The 22,881-nt window shown below is 32.8% G+C and overlaps 1 protein-coding gene across 1 annotated transcript in view; it reads right to left on the bottom strand.

Moving 5' to 3' along the window:
* Positions 1 to 22,393, bottom strand: part of LOC103981866 (3-hydroxyisobutyryl-CoA hydrolase 1-like) — a 42,795-nt gene extending 20,402 nt beyond the window's left edge. Inside the window, exons 1-7 of the mRNA XM_018825019.2 lie at positions 22,374 to 22,393; positions 21,501 to 21,504; positions 19,507 to 19,575; positions 11,681 to 11,744; positions 11,481 to 11,560; positions 11,224 to 11,307; positions 11,027 to 11,111 (exon numbers count right to left, since the gene is read on the bottom strand). Coding sequence (XP_018680564.2) covers positions 11,027 to 11,111; positions 11,224 to 11,307; positions 11,481 to 11,560; positions 11,681 to 11,744; positions 19,507 to 19,575; positions 21,501 to 21,504; positions 22,374 to 22,393 — 406 coding nt within the window. The remainder of the gene's footprint in view (positions 1 to 11,026; positions 11,112 to 11,223; positions 11,308 to 11,480; positions 11,561 to 11,680; positions 11,745 to 19,506; positions 19,576 to 21,500; positions 21,505 to 22,373) is intronic.
* Positions 22,394 to 22,881: the final 488 nt, after the last annotated feature.

The raw sequence follows: 22,881 nt of genomic DNA, 5'->3' as shown, positions 1-22,881 counted from the left end.
GAGAAGAGTGGAAAGATTTCAGATTTTACCTTATTGAGAATCTCTTGGAAGATGGAGAGGTTGGACCAATAAGAATCCCACTCCAAGGCTTCTAAATGCTGGAATGAAGGTTTAGAGAGGTTGTGGGAGAGCTTGAGGTAGTTTCTCACGGGTAGGGGGCGGTGTCATCGCCGGTCCTAACCCCTCGGCTTATAAAGGGGCTCTCGGGCGGTGCCACCGCCAAAACGAGTGGTGCCACCGCCTGGCGCCCGAGCGCTCAAGCGGTGCTACCGCCGGTTCTGACAGTGTCACCGCTAGCATGCCGCGGAAGAGAAGAAAAAATTCTTTCTTCCCACCTTTTGATTTTTAGAGGTGTTTCATCAACTCAAGATAGGTTGAGATATTGGGTTGTACTTTAATATATCATTTGGAATCGAAAGAGAAGGATGAAATCAAATCCACAAAAGAACGGAACAAGGATGAGATATTTTTTGAAAAATATATTCAAACAAGCTTATTTTCAGGGACAATTTAACATGCCTAGTTCCCTTCTAATGAATTCAAATTGGTCTTCATATAAGGCTTTTGTAAAAATGTCTGCTAATTGATACTTTGTGTCAATAAATTCTAGAACGACATTATTGTTAAGGATATGATCGCGTATGAAATGATGCCTAATATCTATATGCTTAGTTCTAGAATGCTGAATTAGATTTTTGGTAAGATATATGGCACTTGTATTATCACATTTTATGAGAATGTTTTTCAAGTGAATTACATAGTCTTCTAATGTATTTTTCATCCAAACAACTTGTACACAGCATGCACTTGCAGCAATGTATTCAGCTTCCGTCGTAAATAGTGCAATTGAATTTTGTTTCTTGGAAGTCCAAGAAACAAGTGCATGTCTTAAAAATTGGCATGTTTCGGATGTACTTTTTCTATCTATCCTACATCCGCCAAAATCAGCATCTGCATAAGCTATTAAATCAAATTTATCAGATTTTGGATACCATAATCCTAAATTTAGAGTTCCTTTAAGATATCTAAATATTCTTTTAACACTCTTAAGATAAGATAATTTAGGATTAGATTGAAATCTAGCATACAATCTTACACTAAACATGATGTCCGGTCTAGTCACGGTGAGGTAGAGTAGACTACATATCATTCCCCTATATATTTTTTGATCGAAATTTTCACTATTTTCATCCATATCTAACTTAGTCGAAGTACTCATAGGGGTGTTTATCGCTTTTGAATTATTCATGTTAAATCATTTTAACAATTCTAATATATATTTAGATTGGTTAAGAAATATACCATCACTAAGTTGTTTGATTTGTAATCCCAAAAAGAAAGTTAATTCACCCATTAAACTCATTTCAAATTCATGACTCATACATTTGGCAAATGATTCACATAGTAATTCATCCGAAGAACCAAAAATAATATCGTCAATATAAATTTGTATAATAAGAAAATTATTTTCAAAGTGTTTGATAAACAATGTAGTATCAACCTTGCCTTTGGTAAAATTATTTAAAATAAGAAAGGAACTAAGCCTTTCATACCAAGCTCTAGGAGCTTGTTTCAAGCCATAGAGAGCCTTAGTCAATTTGAATACATGATTAGAAAGAAGAGAGTTTTCAAATCCGGGAGGTTGTTCGACATATACTTCTTCGGAAATAAAACCATTCAAGAAGGCACTTTTGACATCCATTTGAAATAGTTTAAAGTTATTACTACTAGCATAGGCAAGGAGCATCCTAATGGCTTTTAATCTTGCCATAGGAGCGAAGGTTTCTTCGTAGTCGATACCTTCTTCTTGGTTGAAACCTTTGGCCACTAATCTAGTCTTGTTTCTAACCACGATACCACATTCGTCTTGCTTGTTTCTAAAGACCCATTTAGTACCAATGACTAAATGGTCACTAGGTCTAGGAACAAGCTTTCATACCTCATTCCTCTCAAATTGGTTCAATTCCTTTTACATTGCAATGACCCAAAAATCATCTTTTAAGACCTCATCAATGCATTTTGGTTCGATTTAAGAAAGGAAGGCAGCGTTAGCACAAAAATTCTTAAAAGAAGAACGAGTTTGAACCCCTTTTGATGTGTCTCCTATAATTAGCTCCTTTGGATGAGCATCCATATACTTCCATTCCTTGGGTAAGGAAATTTCGGAAGAAGATGCATCCAAGTTGCTATTTTGAGGAGGGGGTTCATTTAAATTTAAATTATCAAAACCAAGATCATCATCAAAATTATTTTTTTTAAAATCAGAAATTTCATTAAAAACTACATGAATAGACTCTTCTATAACTAAGGTTCTCTTATTAAAAATACGAAAAGCCTTAGAAACGGAAGAGTAACTAAGAAAGATGCCTTCATCGGATTTAGCATCAAATTTTCCTAAGGCATCCTTTTCATTCAAAATAAAGCATTTGCAACTGAAAACTTTAAAATAAGAAACATTTGGTTTTTTGTTATTCCATAATTCATAGGGATTTTTTGATGAAGACGGTCTTATTAGAACCCTATTCATGATGTAGCAAGATGTATTCATGACTTCGGCCCAAAAATACTTAGGTAGACTATGTTCATTTAACATAGTTCTTGCAATTTCTTATAGGTTTCTATTTTTTCTTTCAACTACTCCATTTTGTTGAGGATTTCTTAGAGTGGAGAAGTTGTGATTGTATCCATTAACTTCACAAAGATTTTGGAAATCACGATTTTGAAATTCGCCACCGTGATCACTCCGAATTGATGAAATCATGAAGCCTTTTTCGTTTTGAGTGAGTTTACAAAATTTTGAGAAACACTTGAAACAATCACTTTTGTGAACTAAGAAATAGGTCCAAGTACCTAGTATAGTCATCCATAATTACAAAAGCATATTTGCTTCCTCCTAGACTTGTTGTGTCAATTGGTCCAAATAAGTCTAAATAGATCAATTGTAATGGTCTAGTGGTGTTAATTTGATATTTTGGTTTGAAACTAGTTTTTATTTGTTTACCTAGTTGACATGCCTCGCATACTTTGTCCTTAATAAACTTCATATTTGGAATCCCTCGTACTAATTCTCTAGATGAGATCTTAAATATTATTTTTATGCTTGCATGGCCTAATCTCCTATGCTAAAGTCAAGAATCATCATTTAGAGCAGAGAAGCACATTTCATTACTTAGTTCATCAAGATAGATGGTGTAGACATTATTTTATTTTAATACAATCATAGTCATGTTATTGTTTGGTTTTTCAATAATATACATATTTGATTCAAATCTAACGATATAACTTTTATCGCATAATTGACTAATACTTAAGAGATTATGTTTCAATCCATCAACTAATACATCATCAATAAAAAACTTAATTTGTTACCTATGGTTCCCTTGCCAATGATTTTGCCTTTGTTGTTGTCTCCAAAGGTGACGTACCCTTCTTCTTTGCTAGTGAGTATAGAGAAATGAGATGGATCTCCAGTCATATGTCTTGAGCATCCACTATCGAGATACCATCTCTTGCTCCTAGCTTGTGGGTTTGTCTACAAAAGAGGATGATTTTTAGGTACCCATTTGATTTTGGGTGCCTCAAAAATTGATCCACTAATTTTGTTATTCATTATTGAATTTTTTATAGTTCCTTTAGGAACTCATATTAATTTATGTGGACTAATTTTCCTAAATAGACATTTGTAGGCAATATGTCTGGATTTGCAACAAAAATTGCATTTCATATAAGATGAAACATGCAATGTAGGTCCTTTTATGAAAGTGGTAGGATTTTGATGTGGTCCTTTTACAAATCCAATTCCACTTCTATTTGTGACGTGACCCTTATTTGCAAGGATCATGTCTAATCCTTTGCTACCGACCTTAAACTTGTTTAAGGTTTCTTTAAGTAGCAAATTTTCATTTTTTATTGCTTCTAAATGCTCACACTTAGAGCATGGAGGAGTTTGAAGACTATCAAACTTATTTTGTAGTAAGACGTGCTCTTTCTTTAAAATATTTAACTTCTTACTAATAATTCTATATTTATCAAATATTTATGAAAAGCGATAGAGAGTTCTTCAAAAGATAAATCTTCATTAATTAAATCACATACCTCTTCTCCTAAAGCCATTAGCACGAAGTTTGCCTCCTCTTTGTTGCTAGCTTCTTCACTTTCGGAATCACTTGAATCGTCCCAAGTTGCTTTTAGAACTTTCTTCTTCGATTGCTTCTTCTTGGCTTGGGGGCATTCATTTTTGAAATGCATCGGCTTCTTGCATTCATAGCATATCACTTGGTCCTTTTTATATTCAAGTCTGTTTTTGGTATTATTTTTAAATTTGTTCTTTCTTAAAAAAATTTAAATTTTTTTAGTCAAAAGTGCAATATCATTTTCACTGTCCTCATCACTTGATGTTCCTTTCAAGTTATCTTCTTATGATGTGAGTGTCATATTCTTCCTGTTCTTTGGAAGGGGGTTCTCGAGTTCGTCATGATCCTGACACATCATTTCGAAGGTCATTAGAGACTCAATAAGTTCTTTAAGAGGGAATGTTTTAAGGTCCTTGGCCTCTTGAATGGCCATAACTTTTGGATCCAAACTTTTAGGAAGAGATCTTAAGATTTTATTTACTAGTTCAAAGTTAGAAAAATCTTTACCAAGAGCTTTGAGTCCATTAATGACATCCGTGAAACGAGTGTACATGTCTCGGATGGACTCAATTGGTTTCATTCGGAAAAGTTTATAAGAGTGCACAAGGATGTTAATTTTGGACTCTTTCACTCGGCTAGTACCTTCATTAGTAACCTCAAGAGTTCTCTAAATATCAAAAGCCGAATCACAAATTGAAACACGATTAAACTCATTTTTATCTAGTGCACAAAATAAGGCATTCATAACCTTTGCATTTAAAGCAAAAACTTTCTTCTCCGATTCATTCCATTTGCTTATCGGAAGAGAAGATTTTTAAAATCCATTTTCGACAATAGTCCAAAGCTCAAAATCCATAGAAATGAGGAAGATCCTCATACTGGTCTTCCAATATGTGTAATATGACCCATTAAACATAGGTGGACGTGTGATAGAATGACTCTCATGCATGCCGGAGTAAGCCATGTCTCTTGGGTATTAAACCAAATATGAGATTGAGCCTCGCTCTAATACCAATTGTTATGATCGGAGCGGCACTAAGAGGGGGGGGTGAATTAGTATAGCGGATTAAAATTTGTAAGTTCGAAAATGATTCCATAAAATGCAAGGAGATTTCGCTTTGATTATAACTTGAGTAAAGTAAAAAACCAAAAATGATTGCAGAAAGGTAAGTACTCACAGATTAAATGAACACGCCAATTTAAAGTGGTTCGGTCAAATGACCTACATCCACTTGCGAAGCCTTCTTCAATAAGGCTCCCAACTTCCACTAGCAAATCACTTTAAAGGGGAAGGACTAATACCCCTCTTATAACCTTTACAAGTGGTTCACACTCTTATAATTTTTTCAACAAAAGGAAGGAGGTGAACACTCAAGCAATTTGAAAATAAGACTTGCTAAAACTTTACTAAGGCTATTATCTCAAACTATTGCTTTTCAAAAGTTGTATTCTCTACTGAGAATTGAGGGGTATTTATAGGCCCCAAGAGGATTCAAATTTGGGCTCCAAATTTTAAATTCTCTTGGGTTTCCGAGACTGGCAGTGCCATTGCCTATCGGTGGCGGTGCCACCGCCTATCAATGTTAGATGGTGTACTGGCGGTGCCATTGCCTGTCGGTGGATGTGCCACCACCTGATCTCGGGTGCTGGGCGGTGCCACCGCCCATCCTTACTAATCTCTAGTTGGGCTTCAAGTCCATCCCGAACCAGGTCACTTTTGGGCTCAGTTGGCCCTTAACCAGGATATAGAATTATACTTTAATCCTAACCCTAATTACCTATGAACTACATACCTAAAAATATAATCCTAAGTAAGTTTTTAACCGGCAAACGTCGAGTCTTGTTTCGACGAGCTTTCCGGCGATCTTCCGGCAGACTTCTGATATGCCCTCGGGTTTCTTCGGGTGGACTCCCAGCAGGCTTCCAATCTTGTGACGAATTCAACGAGTAGCCGAGCCTTCTCGGTGATCTCAACGAACCTATAACGATCTCTTCGGCAGACTTCCGAAAGTTCCGACAAGTCTCCGATCTTTCTTGGTTGGTTCCAATAGCATATCCGACGAATCTTCGGACTCTCAAACATCCATCGAACTTGACTCCGGTATTCTTGCTTTATGTTTTTAGGCTATCGTAGTTAATCCTGCACACTTAACTTTAATAATATGTATTAGATCAATTAACCCATCAATTGATTTTATCATCAAAATCCGAGATTCAACATAGACAAGATGAAAAAGATTCGTCTACAAGCTTTAAGAGATGAATTTGAAAAACTACAACAAGGTACCTTTAAATCTATCTCTAATTATTTCTATAAAATTTTTTCTATTATTCACCAAATAAGAATAAATGATGAAAATGTAATGAAAGTTTTTTTAAGATCTTTAGGGTCAAAGTTTTATTTTATTTTCATAGCAATTAAAGAATCCAAAAACTTACAAGTAGAGGAGAAAATATCTTTGTAACAACTAGTAGGTTCTCTTCAATCATATAAACCAAGGCTTATAAGTAGAGGAGAAAATAAGTCATTGGAGCAAGCCAACAAACCAAACTTGCACTTGAAAATAAAGTAGAACCAAGGTCTCAAAGAGGTAGAGGGCCATGGCAATTAGGAAGAGCAACAGGTCAACCTACTAAGGAAGCACAAAACAATCAAAATGAAAGAGACAACACAAGCCAAAGAGGCTGAGGCTGTGGTTGAGATTGAGATCCAAACCAAATTGGGAGGTATGGCAAAACTCAAATTCATGCTATGTTTGCAAGAAATTTGGCCATTGTTCTGTAGAATTCTTTTATAATACCAATAATGTGGTCAAAATATAAATTTTACAAATACAAAAGAAAAGAATGATAACCCTATTCTACCAATAGCTAATGATGATTTGAAAGATAGTGCTACTTCCAATCACATAAGAACTCTTTGCCAAAATTGATATAAATTATTCTGACAATATTACTTTTAATGATTTGACACATTAACTAATAAGAGGCAGCTCAATGATTGGAAGCAAAGTATGCATTTTAGATGTTTATCATATTCTTGATATGAAGAATAATTTTTAAAGCTTGGATCAGTTGCTTGAAAAAGAATATGATTTTATAATAAAAGATTTATCTCTTTCTATTCATGATAAGGATAAGACTTTAGTCTCTTATATGAAAATGACTAAGAACATAATGTTTCTATTATAATTGGATACTAACAAAATAAATTATTTAAATATTAATATTATAGATGATTCTATACTATATCTTAAATATGAATACTTAAATTTTGAGGCTTTAAAACTTTTGGAGAAGAATAACAAGATGACCAGTTTGCCAAAGATTGAGCATCTACTGAAGCTTTGTGATATACATCATAAGCAAGTAATAGAGGAGAGTATTCAAGATTATACAAATAAGAAGAGCAAGGCAATGGCTTGATTTGCTGCACTCGAATATATATGATTCTATTAGTCCTATATCAAGTGATTGAAATATATATTTTCTTACCCTCATAGATGATTATAATGGCAAACCTTGATTTTATTTATTAAAAAAAGTATTTAGTAACTTTAAAGAGTTTAAGAACTTGGTTGAGACATGAAATGACTATAAGCTAAAATGTTTAAGAACAAAAGAGGTAACTACATATCAAATAAATTTAGAAGTTATTATAAAGAAATAAAATTATATCTCAATGCACTATGCCTTATATACCTCAACATAATGGAGTTTCTAAAAGAAAAAAATAGGATTATTTTTTATATGGTTTGAAATATGCTTTAAAAAAAAGACTCCTAAAGAATTGTGAGGAGATGTTGTTTGTGTGGTTTACCTACTAAGTAGGTTTTCAACAAAAATAATTAACAATGTTACACCAGAAGAGGCACAAAGCTTGCATAAGCACCATCTAAAATTTTTTGGATGTGTTGCTTATTACAAAATACCATAAGAAAGAAGGATGAATTTGAAGATAAAGGTTGAAAATGTATTTTCTTGGGTTATGATGAGAATTCTATTGACTAAAAATTATATAATCCTATCACTAAGAAAATTGTGATGTTAAAAAATGTTGATTTTGATGAAAAACAAATATGGAATTAGAATAATGAAGAACCACCAAAATAAAATATTGTTTCAAAAGAAAATTAAAACAATACAAGTAAATGGAGAAGACCTTTCTTGGGAGGTGTCATGAAAACAAGTTAGAATATAAATCATAACATATGAATTATAAGGACCAAAGCGATCCAAGAGATATATGATGTGACATGAAAAATTGATACTAATAATGATGAGGTTTTTTTATTTTATCATTTTAGAGGTTATGATCCATTATCCTTTGAAGAGGAATATAAAATAAAAAATTAGAGAAATGCTATAAATGAAGAGATACATGCTATTAACAAAAATAATACATGATAACTTTCTACAATTTCCAAAGAGCACAAAACAATTAAAGTCAAATAAATATTCAAAATAAAGACAATGCAAAAGAAGAAGTGAAGAAGCATAAAGCTCAACTAGTGATAAAAGGATACAAGCAATAATATGGGATTAACTATGAAAAAATATTTATATTAGTAGCTCGAATGGAGATAGCAAGATTGTTCATCTCCTTAACAACTTAAATAAAATGTGAAGTCATGGATATCAAGTCAACATTTTTCAAAGGACATCTTCAAGAAGAGGATTATATGTAATAACCCCTTGATCTAATAATTCAGGGAGAATTATAGCTCCTTATTAACTTAAACAAGTATCAAGAGTATGAAATTCTTGAATTGACACATATTTTACCCAAAGTAGTTTTTGTAAGTGTCCTTATAAACATGTTATATACATGAAAATTAATAGTCATGAAAATTTCTTATTTATATATCTATATGTAGATGCACTAATATTTATAGGCAACAATTTCTATGATCGAAGAATTCAAGCATTCATAAGTTCGAGATGATGGACTTAGGCCTCATGACTTCTTGGGCATCAAAGGTCAAACAAAAAAATAAAGAGACATTTATTTCATAAGTAGCTATCCTAAAGAAATATTGACGATAGTTTTCTATACAGGATTATCAACCAGTTGATACACTTATTGAATGTAACACCAACCTAACTAAGAAAGGGAAAGGCAAACAACTTAATCCAATTTATTACAAAAGTTTTATTGGATGCTTAAGATATTTGATATGCACTCAACATGCTATATTGTTTAGAGTTGGCTTAATATGTAGATATATAAAAGATCCTAGGATATCTCATTTAAAGGCCACCAAAATAATTTTATGATATATTAAAGAAAAAGTTGACTATAGGATATTTTATTCATCATCATTGGAGCTTATTAGATATAATGACACAAATTAGGTCAAAAGTTAAGACAATAAAAAAAAGTATAATTGGATTTATAGGTTTTGTTGGAGCTGCATTCACAAGGTCTTCAAAAAATCATCTATTGTTGTTCTATCAAGTTTGAAGTGAAATATGCAGCAATATCTTATTGTATTTGTCATATATTTTGGCTAAGATGATTATTCCAAAAACTTAATGTGTCATGGGAGAACTCAATCAAGATTTATGTTGATAATAAATTAATTATTATCTTAGCTAAAAATCTAATATACCATAAGAGGTCCAAGCACATCAAAACAAGATTTCATATGATAAAAAAGCATGTCAAGGACAATGACATAGAGCTACTTAATATTAAAAACAAATGAAGAAGTGACGGAGCTTCTTACAAAGCTCCTAAAAGTTGAAGTATATATATATATATATATATATATATATATATATATATATATATATATATATGGATGAAATTTGGTATATAAAAGAGAAGTTTAAGTGGGGAAGAATATTAGAGTATTAAATTTGCTTGCATTCATAATAGTAAATTAAATTAGAATTTGATATTCAATAGATGGAAATAATTCAGTGCCTATGAGATTAATTGTGATACATTATTTTGAGAATCTTCCCCTGGACGGTATAAAATCATGCTATATACCCTTCTCTGTGTGTGTTGAAAATAAGTGAGTTGTATTAGATTTTTAGTAAATAAATTTTGAGAGAAACCCCTCTTTCTTTTCTTTGTCCAAATTATCTTGTTTTAATCTCCCCTCTTCGTCTTTAGTTGTTACTATTATGTTTGAGCCTCTCAACTATTAAAGAATATATATCAATAACCAATCAATCAATGCTAGCTGCTATGAATCTCCTTTAGTTTCTTTGACATTTTGTTTTCTTTCACGGGATTTAGAATATTGCATTTGTTTCTTACTCGTAACAATCATATGGAATAGAATTCCATATGACCTCCTATAGATGAAATCATGAACTTTTAAATAAAAGTATTAAATTCTTGTACGTTCCTAATACTAAGATCCCACTTGTTATTGGCACGTCTGCCAACAACAACTTGTATATACGAAGTCTACCAAGAAAAGGTGTTCATATGCTAATTTAGTCCCTACTGTTTAAGGTTCTATCTTAGTGGTTAACGATTTGGAGGTTCACATGTCACTCATTTAATTCAGTTCAGCCATATCAAAGCTATTCCCGAAATGCCGCCAAAACTACACAATTCTAAGAAGTTTCCAAGCATTATAAGATTATTTTAATATCAAAATGTACACAATTATTATCATTATTACTTAATTGAAAATTTCAATGTCACATAATTAAACCTATTTAACTTTTTCTATATATTGACAATTATAAGGCGGCTTGAACGAGAATATAATTTTAGGTAGGGAAACTTTGTAACTTTGATTTCAAATGTTACTGATATACAGAAAGTTTCATTTATTCCACTTGAGTTCTGCTATTTATATGAGGTAACTGAATATTTAATTTATTCATATTTTAATCTTCACATGAATTATTCAAGTCATAAGCCTTACCGAAAAATCCAGGAAGCCTGGACAGAAAGTAAGATGCGCCAACATCTGGAAAAAGACCTAATGCTGCTTCTGGCATAGCAAATACCTACAAAATCCATAAATTTCCTGATAGTAACAACTGAGACAATAATTAATTTCCAATGATAACATATGTCTGCTATATATTCAGTTGATGTTATGTAGATATAAAGTAATACCGTATTTTCTGTAACAATTTTGTATCTTGCATTCATGGAAAGTCCAGCCCCACCTCCCATGGTAGCCCCATTAATTAAAAACACCTTAACCAAATATGATAATGGAATCAACAAAAAAGATATACAATAAAATAGATTTTGTTATGATCCAAAATAGGTTGTGACATGGACTATATGAAGTACTTTTTGGATGAATCTTTTTCAGAAAAATATATGATAATCCTTCAAGTAGCATGAAAGAATTCAATACTACTGACCTGAGGTTTATTGTATTTTGCTATGAGATAATTCAACATGAGTTGCCTTTTGTAAACCTGAGCTCCAAAAGTCCAGTGACCTGTTATTTATAATATCACTTGTTAACATTTTGATGGGCCTCAAGTATTCTCTCTTAGACTACTACATGTTGCGGCGATCATACATCATATGTTTCTTATCAAAGCAGAAGCTCAAGTACCTATTGTTAAGTAACGGAAATAAGCAACAACGTCACCACCAACACAAAATGTTTTCCCAATTGCCTGCACACTCAAAGAAATGATCACAAATTAAAAGCCTTCCTAGTCTTGCTAGGCTCACACAACATGAATTTAGGGAAATTGGGTGAACATAAAGACAATAGTGACTCACACACACTTCAATATAAAAGATACAAAATTTTACACTGGTTAAGTATGAGCTGACCAACCACGGGGCCTGCTGTTGCATCTCTCTGCCTATAATCGTTTTATCTCCTTTCATTTACACGAATCTCAAGAAATTAAGGAAAGTTTCATCATCGGTAAGTGATGATAGTATATATATATATGGGTTGGAACCTAACACCGTTGCCATGTAGCATATGTTCAATCTTGGATTTTGATGATAAAATCAATTGATATGTGTCTATATTTTAATCTCTGTTTTAAGTGATACAGGATGCTTCGATCAGGATGAAACAATTAAAATAGAAAAAATCATGTTGTGCCGGAGGAACACATGTCAGAAGATTGGACGTCGGGCTAGAGGAAAGGTCGATGTATCGACAGAAGACTTCAGGCTGTGGATCGGGACATTGGGCTAATGGATATTGCACCAAGGATATCAGAGTTGTGGAATCAACTGGCTGATTGGGCTACAGGCCGCAAGAGAGGACGATGCGCCGAAGAATCAGACGAAGCGTCAAGGGACCAATGACATGCTGGACAACTTGATTAATGCTTAGTATTAATTGTCTAGATTGAAGTATGTTTCACATATGCAGGATTAACTACGATAGCAAGGCATAAAGCAAAATGAAGTCTCGAAGTCAAGGACACAATTATATTAGGAGTTCGAGAGTTTGTCGAAAGTCCGAACGTTCGTTGGAAGTTCTAGAGGAACCAGTCGAGAAGCCTCGGAGCTTGCCAAAGAAGCTCGTCGGAACTCGCCAAGAAGATCATTGTGAAGTCTAGGAGCTTGCTGAGAGTCTACCGAAACATTGCCGAGAGATCGTCGAAAGTTTGTCAAACGATCGTCGGAAGAATAGACATAGGGACTTGTTTAGCTTAGCAAATGTCTTAGGATTTCGTAGTTAACACGTAATTAGGCTTGGATTTGGGCCAACCCAATTAGGGGCTAGCTAGGCCAATATAAGAACTGTGTTGGGCCCAATAAGAGGCCCAAACAGTGCCCCAAGAAGTCTCATCGTCGTGGCACAGTCTTCAAGACTGTGTCAAGCAATGGTACCGCTAATCTGGGCGGTTGTACCACCCCTGGCAAGGTGCCAAGCAGTGGTATCGTCAGTCTGGGCGATGGTACCACCCAACACTACACCCCAGGCGGTGGTACTACCAGACCTGGGTGGTGGTACCACCCAGGGTAGTGTCAGCGTCAGACTGACATTAGGCGGTGGTACTGCCCAACGCAGGTAGTAGTATCGCCCGTGCCTAGGGAACCCGGGATGGAAAAGTTTTAGGCTCCAAGTTTGAATCAATTTGAATCTTATAAATACCCCTCTCATCCTTGATTAAAGCACACAAGCACAAAGAGATTAAAAAAGAGAAAACGCTATTACGATCAAGTGAATTCCCTCTTCTAAGTCTAAGTGTTAGATTTCTGTTTAGAGAGGAGAAGTGCTTGTAAGGGTTATCTCCTAAACTTGGTAAGAAGAGAAGAGGGGTGTAAAAGGTGATTGACCTTTGCCTATTGAAGGAATGCCTCTAGTGGACGTTAGTGACCTCGTCGAAGGAGGAAGCCAAAAGTGGATATAGGTCAAGATTGACCGAACCACTCTAAAATTCTGGTTTAGTTTTCTATTGTTACTACTACCTTACTGCAAACCTTTCGAAGTGCTTACTGCCTTCAATTCATAAACGAATGCTTTCAAGTTATATTTCTGAGGTCAGTTTTCCACGTAAATGGTTTTATCACAACGAAGACTTTTGAAGACATAATTTTTTCCACTACACTAATTCACCCCTCCCCTTTTAGTGCTCTTGATCCTAACAACCGGTATCAGAGCCATGGTTTTCTAATTTGATTTAACACCTAAATAGAAATGGCTCTTTTCGGCTTTCAAGAGGGTCACTCTCTCATTCGTCCTCTCTTTTTCAATGTGATGGACTACACTTATTGGAAAACTTGAATGAGAGTTTTCTTGCTTTCATTATATTTTGATTTATGGCACATAGTCAAAGACGGATTTGAAATGTCTTCTCTTCCAATGAACAATTGGAATGATTTGGAGAAGAAGATGCTTTCTCTAAATGCAAAAGCTATGAATGCCTTGTTTATCACCTTAGATAGAAATGAGTTTAATCGTGTTTCTATTTGCGAAATGGCTTTCGATATTTGGTTCACTCTTGAAATCACACGTGAAGGAACTAGCAAAGTTAAAGATTCAAAAATTAATTTTTTAATATATGATTTCGAGTTTTTTCGAATGAAGCTGAGCGAAACCATTGTTGACGTGTACACCCGTTTTACGGATATCGTCAATGGTTTAAAAGCTCTTGGCAAATGTTTTTCGAATTTTGAACTTGTAAACAAGATTTTGCGTTCTCTTAATAAGACTTGCGATTCAAAAATAATAGCTTTACAAGAATCAAAAGATTTGAACCATTTTCCTCTCAAAGAACTTATTAGGTCATGGATGACCTATGAAATGACGTGCAATATACGTAAAGAACTTGAGAATCACCTTCCAAAGGACAGGAAGGATTTCGGACTAAGAACAATCGAAGACCACTCGAGCATAAGCTCAAGTGATGGTGAACTTGAACTTTCAATAAAAATTTTAAAACAAGAATAAAAAATTAAAAATGAACTTAAAAAGAATAAAAAGAATGCATCTACTTGCTTTGAATGCAAGAAGAAGAACACAAAGTGGGATGAATCAAGCTCCTCCGAAGACGAGGAGAAAATCAATAAAGGCGAGGTGGTAAACTACGCTTTAACAGCTTTTGACGTTGAAGTAATCAAAACGCCTTTAGTTTATTTTGAAATTACATAATGCTTTTCATGACTTATTTTTAATTTAGTTTAATTTAGTTTAAGAAAATTAATTTTTTTTAATTGCATGTTTAATGAATATGCAAAAATAAAATTGGATCATGCTTACCTTTCTAATGATTTTAAAAATAATCATGAAAATACATATTTTATGATAAACAAACAAAATGATTTTAATTGAAAATGCTTTAAGTTTGATGAAATAATGTAATGATGCATAATGATCATGCTTAATAAATTTCAAAATTATGCATGATGATTTTCAAGTAATTTATGGTTTATTGATCTTGATGGTTTTTATGACAAAATTTATTTTTCAATCCTAAACGATTAATGATATTTATTTATTTTTGGCATAAAAAGGATAAAGGCATGCTTGTATGAAACAAACTAAAAAGAGAAAAGCATTATTCTTGAAAATTATTTTTCTCTATCTTATTGATTTTTATGAATCTCTTGAAAATGATTTTGATTTAATGATTTGAATTTGAGTGAGTTTTATTCAAATCATGATCTTGATGTTTTGAAATTATTTGAGAATTTTTTGAATCAAGATCTCTTCTTTGTACCCTATGTTCCCTTTTACCATTTACTAAAGACCCTTTTAGCATTTACTAAAGAGGAGATCTATAAAACTAACCATGATCTTGATAATTATGTTTTGAAACTTTATGTAAATCAATATCGTTCACCATGACTTCTTACATTTTAAGAAATTATTTATGAATCATGTCTTTTGGTATTTAATTGGTCTTATCCTTCATGACATGATTTCTTTATATTTATGGCTTGTATGGCTTGAAATGCTTTAGAATGATGCATGCAACACTATAATTTTTCCCTTAGATAAAAATGCATGCAACACTATGATTTCTTGAAATAATGTGAAAATCAATAATTATCATTTTCTGAAATAATAATCTAGAATGATGATTTGGAATCATGCATGTAATGATGATTTTATATTTTATATACATGATGATTTAGTATTATGCATGCAATACTTTAACTTATGATAATGATGCATGCAATAATGAAATATTCATGATAAAATAATTGTTTTGACATTAATGACTTGAATTTTCATCTTTGCTATTTTCTTTTTTCATGATTTGAAAACTGATGTAAACGGTCTTCCCTTCTTTTTGATAATGATAAAGGAGAAGCAAAACATGCTAGAAAGCAAATTAGCTAGCTTGCACAAGTCAAGAAAATGTAAAAACTTACTTAATTTCTTGCACATCTAAAGAGAATATGCAAACGTAACACTTGCCAAATTGTTTGCTTGCTTCATGTAAAACATTGTATCTTGCTAGCTTGTATGATGTAAAGTAATGTAAAATTTTGCTAGCTTGTACTTTGAAAAAGAAGTAAAAATGACACTTCTCAAAAGAGAAGATCTTGAACATCACTAGCTTACCTATCTCAAGAAGCAAAACCGGCAACTTGCACATTGCTAAAGGAAACAAGAATGGCTAGCTTACACACTTCAATAAGAAAGCTATCTTGCACGATGGAAATTTTTTTTTGCTAGCCTATATGATATAGAACTTCCTATCTTGAACATTATAAAGAAATGTTATCTTGCACATCACAAAGAAAAGCAAATATGCCAACTTGCACTTCTTTAAATTTGCTAGCTTATATGTTGTACTACCTTGCATATCTACAACTTGATAGCTTGAATGTTATAAGCATAATGTAACAATTGCTAAATTTTCTAGCTTCAAATTGCATGATAATAAAACTTGATATTATGTTTTTCATGCAATGATTTGAACTTATATTCCAAACACATGAATAGTTGGACATCTCCTTTTTGTTGATGACAAAGGGGGAGAAGTATGTTGATGTCATGTATGATTTGATCATGACATGTTGCTTGGATTTTTGAATCCAAAAGTTTCTATCAATATGGCATATTGATAGGGGAGTTTGTTTAAACTCCGGGAGTTAAGATTAACTCCGTCATCGATTGGTTGTCATCATAAAAAAGGAGGAGATTGTTGAATCTCATATTTTGATGATGAAACCTATTGATATGTGTTTATATTTTAATCTATGTTTTGAGTGACGCAGAATGCTTCAATCATAATGAGATAATTAAAGCAGAAAAAAATCATGTTGTGGCCGAGGAACACATATCAAAAGATTGGACGTCGGGCCGGAGGAATAGTCGATGTATCGATAGAAGGCTTTGAGCCATGGATTTAGGCATTAGGCTAAGAAGAGCAGATATTGCGCCAAGGATATCGGAGTTATGGAGTCAACTTGCCGATTAGGCAATAGGCCATAAGAGAGGACAATGCACCGAAGAATCGGACGAAGCGTCGAGGGACCAATGACATGTTGGACAAATTGATTAATGCTTAGTATTAATTATCTAGATCGAAGTATGTTTTACATGTGTAGGATTAACTACGATAGCAAGACATGAAGTAAAATGAAGTCCCGGAGTCAAGGACGCGATTATGTTGGGAGTTTGAGAGTTCGTCGGAAGTCCGGACGTTTGTTGGAAGTTCTAGAGGAACTAGCCGAGAAGTCTCAGAGCTTGCCAGAGAAGCTCGTCGGAACTCACCAAGAAGTCTAAGAGCTTATCGGGAGTCCGTCGGAACATTACCGAGAGATCGTTGGAAGTTCGTCGGAAGATCACCGGAAGCTCGCCGGAAGAATAGACATAGGGAATTGTTTAACTTAGCAAATATCTTAGGATTTCGTAATTAGCATGTAATTGGGCTTGGATTTGGGCGAACCCAATTAGGGGCCAACTAAGCCCATGTAAGAACTATATTGGGCCTAATAAGAGGCCCAAACAGTTCCCCAAGAAGTCTCACCGTCATGGCACAATCTTTGAGATTGTGTCAAGCGATGGTACCGCTAGTCTGGGCAGTTGTACTGCCCCTGGTAGGGTGCTAGGCGGTAGTACCGTCAGTCTGAGCGGTGGTACTGCCTAGCACTACCCCCCATACGGTGGTACCACCAGGCCTGGGCGGTGGTACTACCAAGGGCAATGTCAGCATCAGACTAACACTGGGCGATGGTACCGCCCAATGTAGGCGGTAGTATCGCCCGTGCCTAAGGAATCTGAGATGGGAAAGTTTTAGGCTCCAAGTTTGAATCAACTTAAAGCCTATAAATACCCCTCTAATCTCTGATTAAAGCACACAATCATAGAGAGATTAAAAGAGAGAAAACGCTATTGCGATAATAAGTGAATTCTCTCCTCTAAATCTAACCGTTAGATTTCTATTTAGAGATGAGAAGTGCTTGTAAGGGTTATCTCCTAAACTCGGTAAAAAGAGAAGAGGGGTGTAAAAGGTGATTGGCCTTCGCCTATTGAAGAAAGGCCTCTAGTGGACGTCGGTGACCTCGTCGGAGGAGGAAGCTAAAAGTGGATGTAGATCAAGATTGATCGAACCACTCTAAAAATCTAGTTTGCTTTTCTATTGTTGCTATTACCTTACTTCAAACCTTTTTAAGTGCTTACTGCCTTCAATTCATAAACGAATACTTTCAAGTTATATTTTCGAGATCGATTTTCAACGTAAACGGTTTTAGCACAACCAAGATTTTTGAAGACGTAATTTTTTCAGCTACACTAATTCACCCCACCCCTCTTAGTGCTCATGATCCTAATAGCATATAACTAAAATTCAATCCTCATCCTACGGTCAATCACTCACCATGCCTAATAATTGGACGATCCTCTGCCATCGCTAGGGTTCGGAAAACATATGGTCTCAAATTTTGTGGTCTTTGAATTATTTTAATTTTTATTGTGATTTTATCTGAAGGATCCTCATTGATGATTCTGTACGAACGTTTCATCTTTTTGTAAAGTCATATTATAGCCTTAACTTCCTCTCACACTCTCACAAGGATATAGTCATAATTTAGTTTGATGGAACAATTGATTCATTAATTTTGTTAAGTCTGAATTATTGGTCCAAAATATTTAAATTTGCTCGTCAAACTTTCACAAGTTAATTACTTCTCATGTGGGACCAAATTGAGTGTTATAATTTTTGTTCACATAAGCGTTCTCTCTAACTTAATGATTTGTCCTCGTCGAGGTCTAACATAGTTTAGAATTAGATCATAACATAGTCCTGCATCCTCTGACCCTACCTATAACTAGTCTTTTTCTACTTGAATTTCTCACTATTATGTTAGCATCGATACTAATTATCATGATTTGATCGAAAGAGATAAAATTGACTTGTTAATTTTGTTAAGTCTAAATTACTCATTCAAAATATAGTTAAGACACCCATCAAATCCTTAGTCCATATTATAAGTAGAAAGAGTTACAAGATATAATTACTTGCATATGATAGCTATATGATTGCACAAACTGTCTTGACCTTCTCCCAAGGCATCTAAAAGATAAAGATGTAAGATATGTTGATGCAATGTTTAATTTCAAATCTTATTTAATATTCATCTAACAAGTTTATTGTAATTTTATTAATTGCTCAGGAGAGTTTATCAAAACATGAATCATGATTACACGTAGCCACATCTAATCTTAACGATGACCAATGTTTGATGTCTAAATAGTAGAACTCCCACAAACTGGGCAACACTAGATGGGATAACTTCAAATGAAAATACGTACAACATTTAATACAAAAGAATTATCAAGTCTATATTTAATTTCCATAAAGGATCATTGGTTGCACTCAAAACATCACGTAGACATGTAAATAAAAAATTTAATAAATAATATGCTTTTTACCTACTATGAATCCTAAAACTTTTAATTCCTGATATAATCATATAAATATTTAGGACATGTGAATGTGATTTCACCTTTACAATCACAAAATTAACCTCAGGATTCGTCTCAAAGTCTTTAAGTTCCTTTGTTAACTGCAAAACCTATAAAAAGGAAGAGAAAAGAAAGGACAAAGACCTCAGATCAATAAAATGAGATCAAGATATCATAAAATAAATAGATGGCATGTAATTTATATTTGAATGATTTTAATTCATAGGTGCCAATTCAAGCTTGCTAGTTAAGTAAATCAGTGAAGTAAAACTAACAAATTAATTGTATTTTGTTTAGTTTAAGTTTATCTGTTCTCTCTAAAAAAATATTATAATAATGAATATATATTCTTTGCTCACTCACAATTCATCTTAACATGTATATGGTGTTTGAATATTATAAGATAAATCAAGATATTGGGTTTACCCCTTTACAAATAGTGCACTAACATACAATATGAGGAAAGATGAGATAAAAGAGATTCAAAATAGGGGTTCGATAGATTGTAAGTTATTATACTTAAGAAAAGTTTTTATTTTTCAAGTTTCTTTATTTTTCTCCTTTCTAGGTCTTCTCTATAATTTTTTGATGTCCACCACCACTCCAAAAAATCTTTCAATATGACATTAGAGCATTGTTAAAGGTCCTATTAAAGAGAGAAACTATAGAGAGAAAATCAAATAGAAAGAAGGAGCAATCCCCAAGAGAGATGTGTGCACCAAGGAAGAAAGGGATGCTAGGGAGCACCTCAATTCAAGTTATAAAGGTCTTCCATTTTTATTTTCTCCTCTTCTATTTTGTGAGTTTGAAATCTAACATAGTATGGTTTAATTCTAACATTTAATCCTAAAGATACTGTTAGAGAGATCCTATTGGAGAGAGAAATAGGAGAAATAAAAATGATTAATAGTGGGGGAAATTATAGAGAGAAAACCTAAAAGAGAGAACCTACTAGAGAGAAAACTAAATAGAGAAAAAAACCTCGGGATAGAAAATTATGGAGAGTGAAAATCAAGGTAAGAGAAAACAAAGGAGAGAGATACTATTAGAAAGAGGAAAAAAAAAGATCATGAAGAATTGATGATGACATTGACGAAGAGGAGATTTGATATTGATGACAATCGAAGAAGGAGATAACAAGAATAAGAATATAATCAATAGATTATATTATAACAGTAGAAAGATTAACAAACTTTCTCATTATTAGAGGAAGATTAACAAACTTTTTAATCTATCACTTCAAAAGAGAAAGATTGAAGGTACGGATAATGATTTCTATAAGTTATTTTAGATCTCATTATTACTTGATTTGATTAAAAAATATTGCTAGAGATAAAAAAAAAAAAAATTATGTGAACTTATCTCAAAGTGGAATGTTTAAAAGACGTTGACGAATTGATAGAGGAAGATTAACAAACTTTTTAATCTATCACTTCAAAAGAGAAGATTGAAGGTACGGATAATAATTTATATAAGTTATTTTAGATCTCATTATTACTTGATTTGATTAAAAAAGATTGCTAGAGATAAAAAAAAAAAAAAATTATGTGAACTTATCTCAAAGTGGAATGTTTAAAAGAAATTATCTTCGATGGTTGTAAGGATATGAATGAGGATAAAGATTAAATTATTCCCCAAAGAATAAAAGGAAGAGTTAATTTTTAATAAAAAGAAGATAAAATATCATAAATTTTATCTCTTAAGTAATATTAGATAAAATTATTATTTCATGGATCTCTAGCTAAGATATGATAAGTAGCCTAATCATTCTTACAAAAAATTATAAAACATATATATATTCTACGATACTATCTGAATGTAAATCAAAGTATCAATAGAAAAAAAAGTCAAGTTTTTTAATCAGATGAAGTTAAAGAAGAGGCCTGATTAGGTATGATAGATTCCTCCAATTATATTAAGATTGAAGAAATTAGATCATGCAAAAACAAGATTTAGGTTGTAATATCATTGACAGGGAAATTATAGTTGATGACATTGATTTTATTTTTAATTGGAAGTATAAAAGTATGTTTACCTGCCTATACAAAAAGAAAATTTACATAGTCAATCATTAGAGATTCAAAAGACGATAAAACTATTGACATTAAGAGTATTAATATTCAAGATTCATATGTTATAATGTTAGATAAACTTTTTCATCATGAATGAGCTAAATATTTGTGCCGGTGATTATGTAGATCAAATTGACTTTATATTTAAATAATGACTTAAAAAACCTAAAAGATTAGTTCAATAAATTTAATAAGATTGGTTTGACATAATAAAATTATATAATTGATCAAGACAGATATGACTAATCCAGTATATGAATAATTATTATGGATTGTATCTCAAAATTCAGATAATTCAAAAGATGTTGCACAACATGACAACATGGAAGGAGATTGCAATAACCTTTTTTTTTTTTTTACAAAGTTTAATTGATGAGATAACGTTGAAATATTAACTTGAACTTTATAATTAGATAATATTTTAGTTTAGGAGTTTTATCTAAAATATAAATCTTTATCATGGTTAATATAAAACTTTGGGTTTAACCCTCTATAAATAGAGAGCTAATGTAATACTTTAGATATAATAAGAGGAGAGATGATATAGAGCCAAAAAAGGATTCTAGATCTTGGGTCCAATAGATTGCAAGTTATTATGCTTAATAATACCTGCGCTTTTGTGAAAGTATTTTATCCAAAATATTCAAAATTGCATACTCAACATCATTAGTGTTTTTGTATTAGTATCTTCATATCTAGATGTGTGATTTTGAAATAAACTTGTATGGTAATTTAAGTTTGTCATATCTTATTGAATGCGAATGCTACACCTATAGTGTTAACAAGTTTCAAACCTTCTTAAATATCTCTTACCAAAAAATCTTCATATGGAAAACCTTTTACTAGCCTTGCTCATTTAGATTTATAGTAAGGAATGCACATACCATTTGATACGAAAGAGCATTATATTTTTGAGGTCTGTTTAGTACGACCACCTTCACGCGTGAGTTCCCTTCCACCAAAACCTAATCATGCCATGTGAAACGACCATGTTAGTCTACTTGAAACATTTTAAATAAGAAAATTTAGCCAAATACTAACCATAATAAAAGAAATTATCTAAAAAAGTGATATTCGTATTCTTCTTCTTATCTGTATTTCTGATTGTTTTTGACATTACAATTGCTGAAAATAGTCGAAGAGTGAGCTTGACATGAATAAAATATTACCATTAAAATGTTATATTAGGAGTCTTCATAATGACCAGCTTATATCCAATATAGACATTTGATCTAGTTTTGGGAGCATCATGGTGCAATAAGACTTCTATGGTCAAGTCACTAGACAATGCAAGTCAAACATTAAATGAATCATATATGCAACGGATGTTGTTTTTTGACAAAT

This window comes from Musa acuminata, chromosome BXJ3-4, assembly GCF_036884655.1.
Source record: "Musa acuminata AAA Group cultivar baxijiao chromosome BXJ3-4, Cavendish_Baxijiao_AAA, whole genome shotgun sequence".
NCBI classification, from domain to species: domain Eukaryota; kingdom Viridiplantae; phylum Streptophyta; class Magnoliopsida; order Zingiberales; family Musaceae; genus Musa; species Musa acuminata.
The sequence above is the reverse complement of the archived record's forward strand: the minus strand, read 5'-3'. Positions and strand labels throughout refer to the sequence as shown.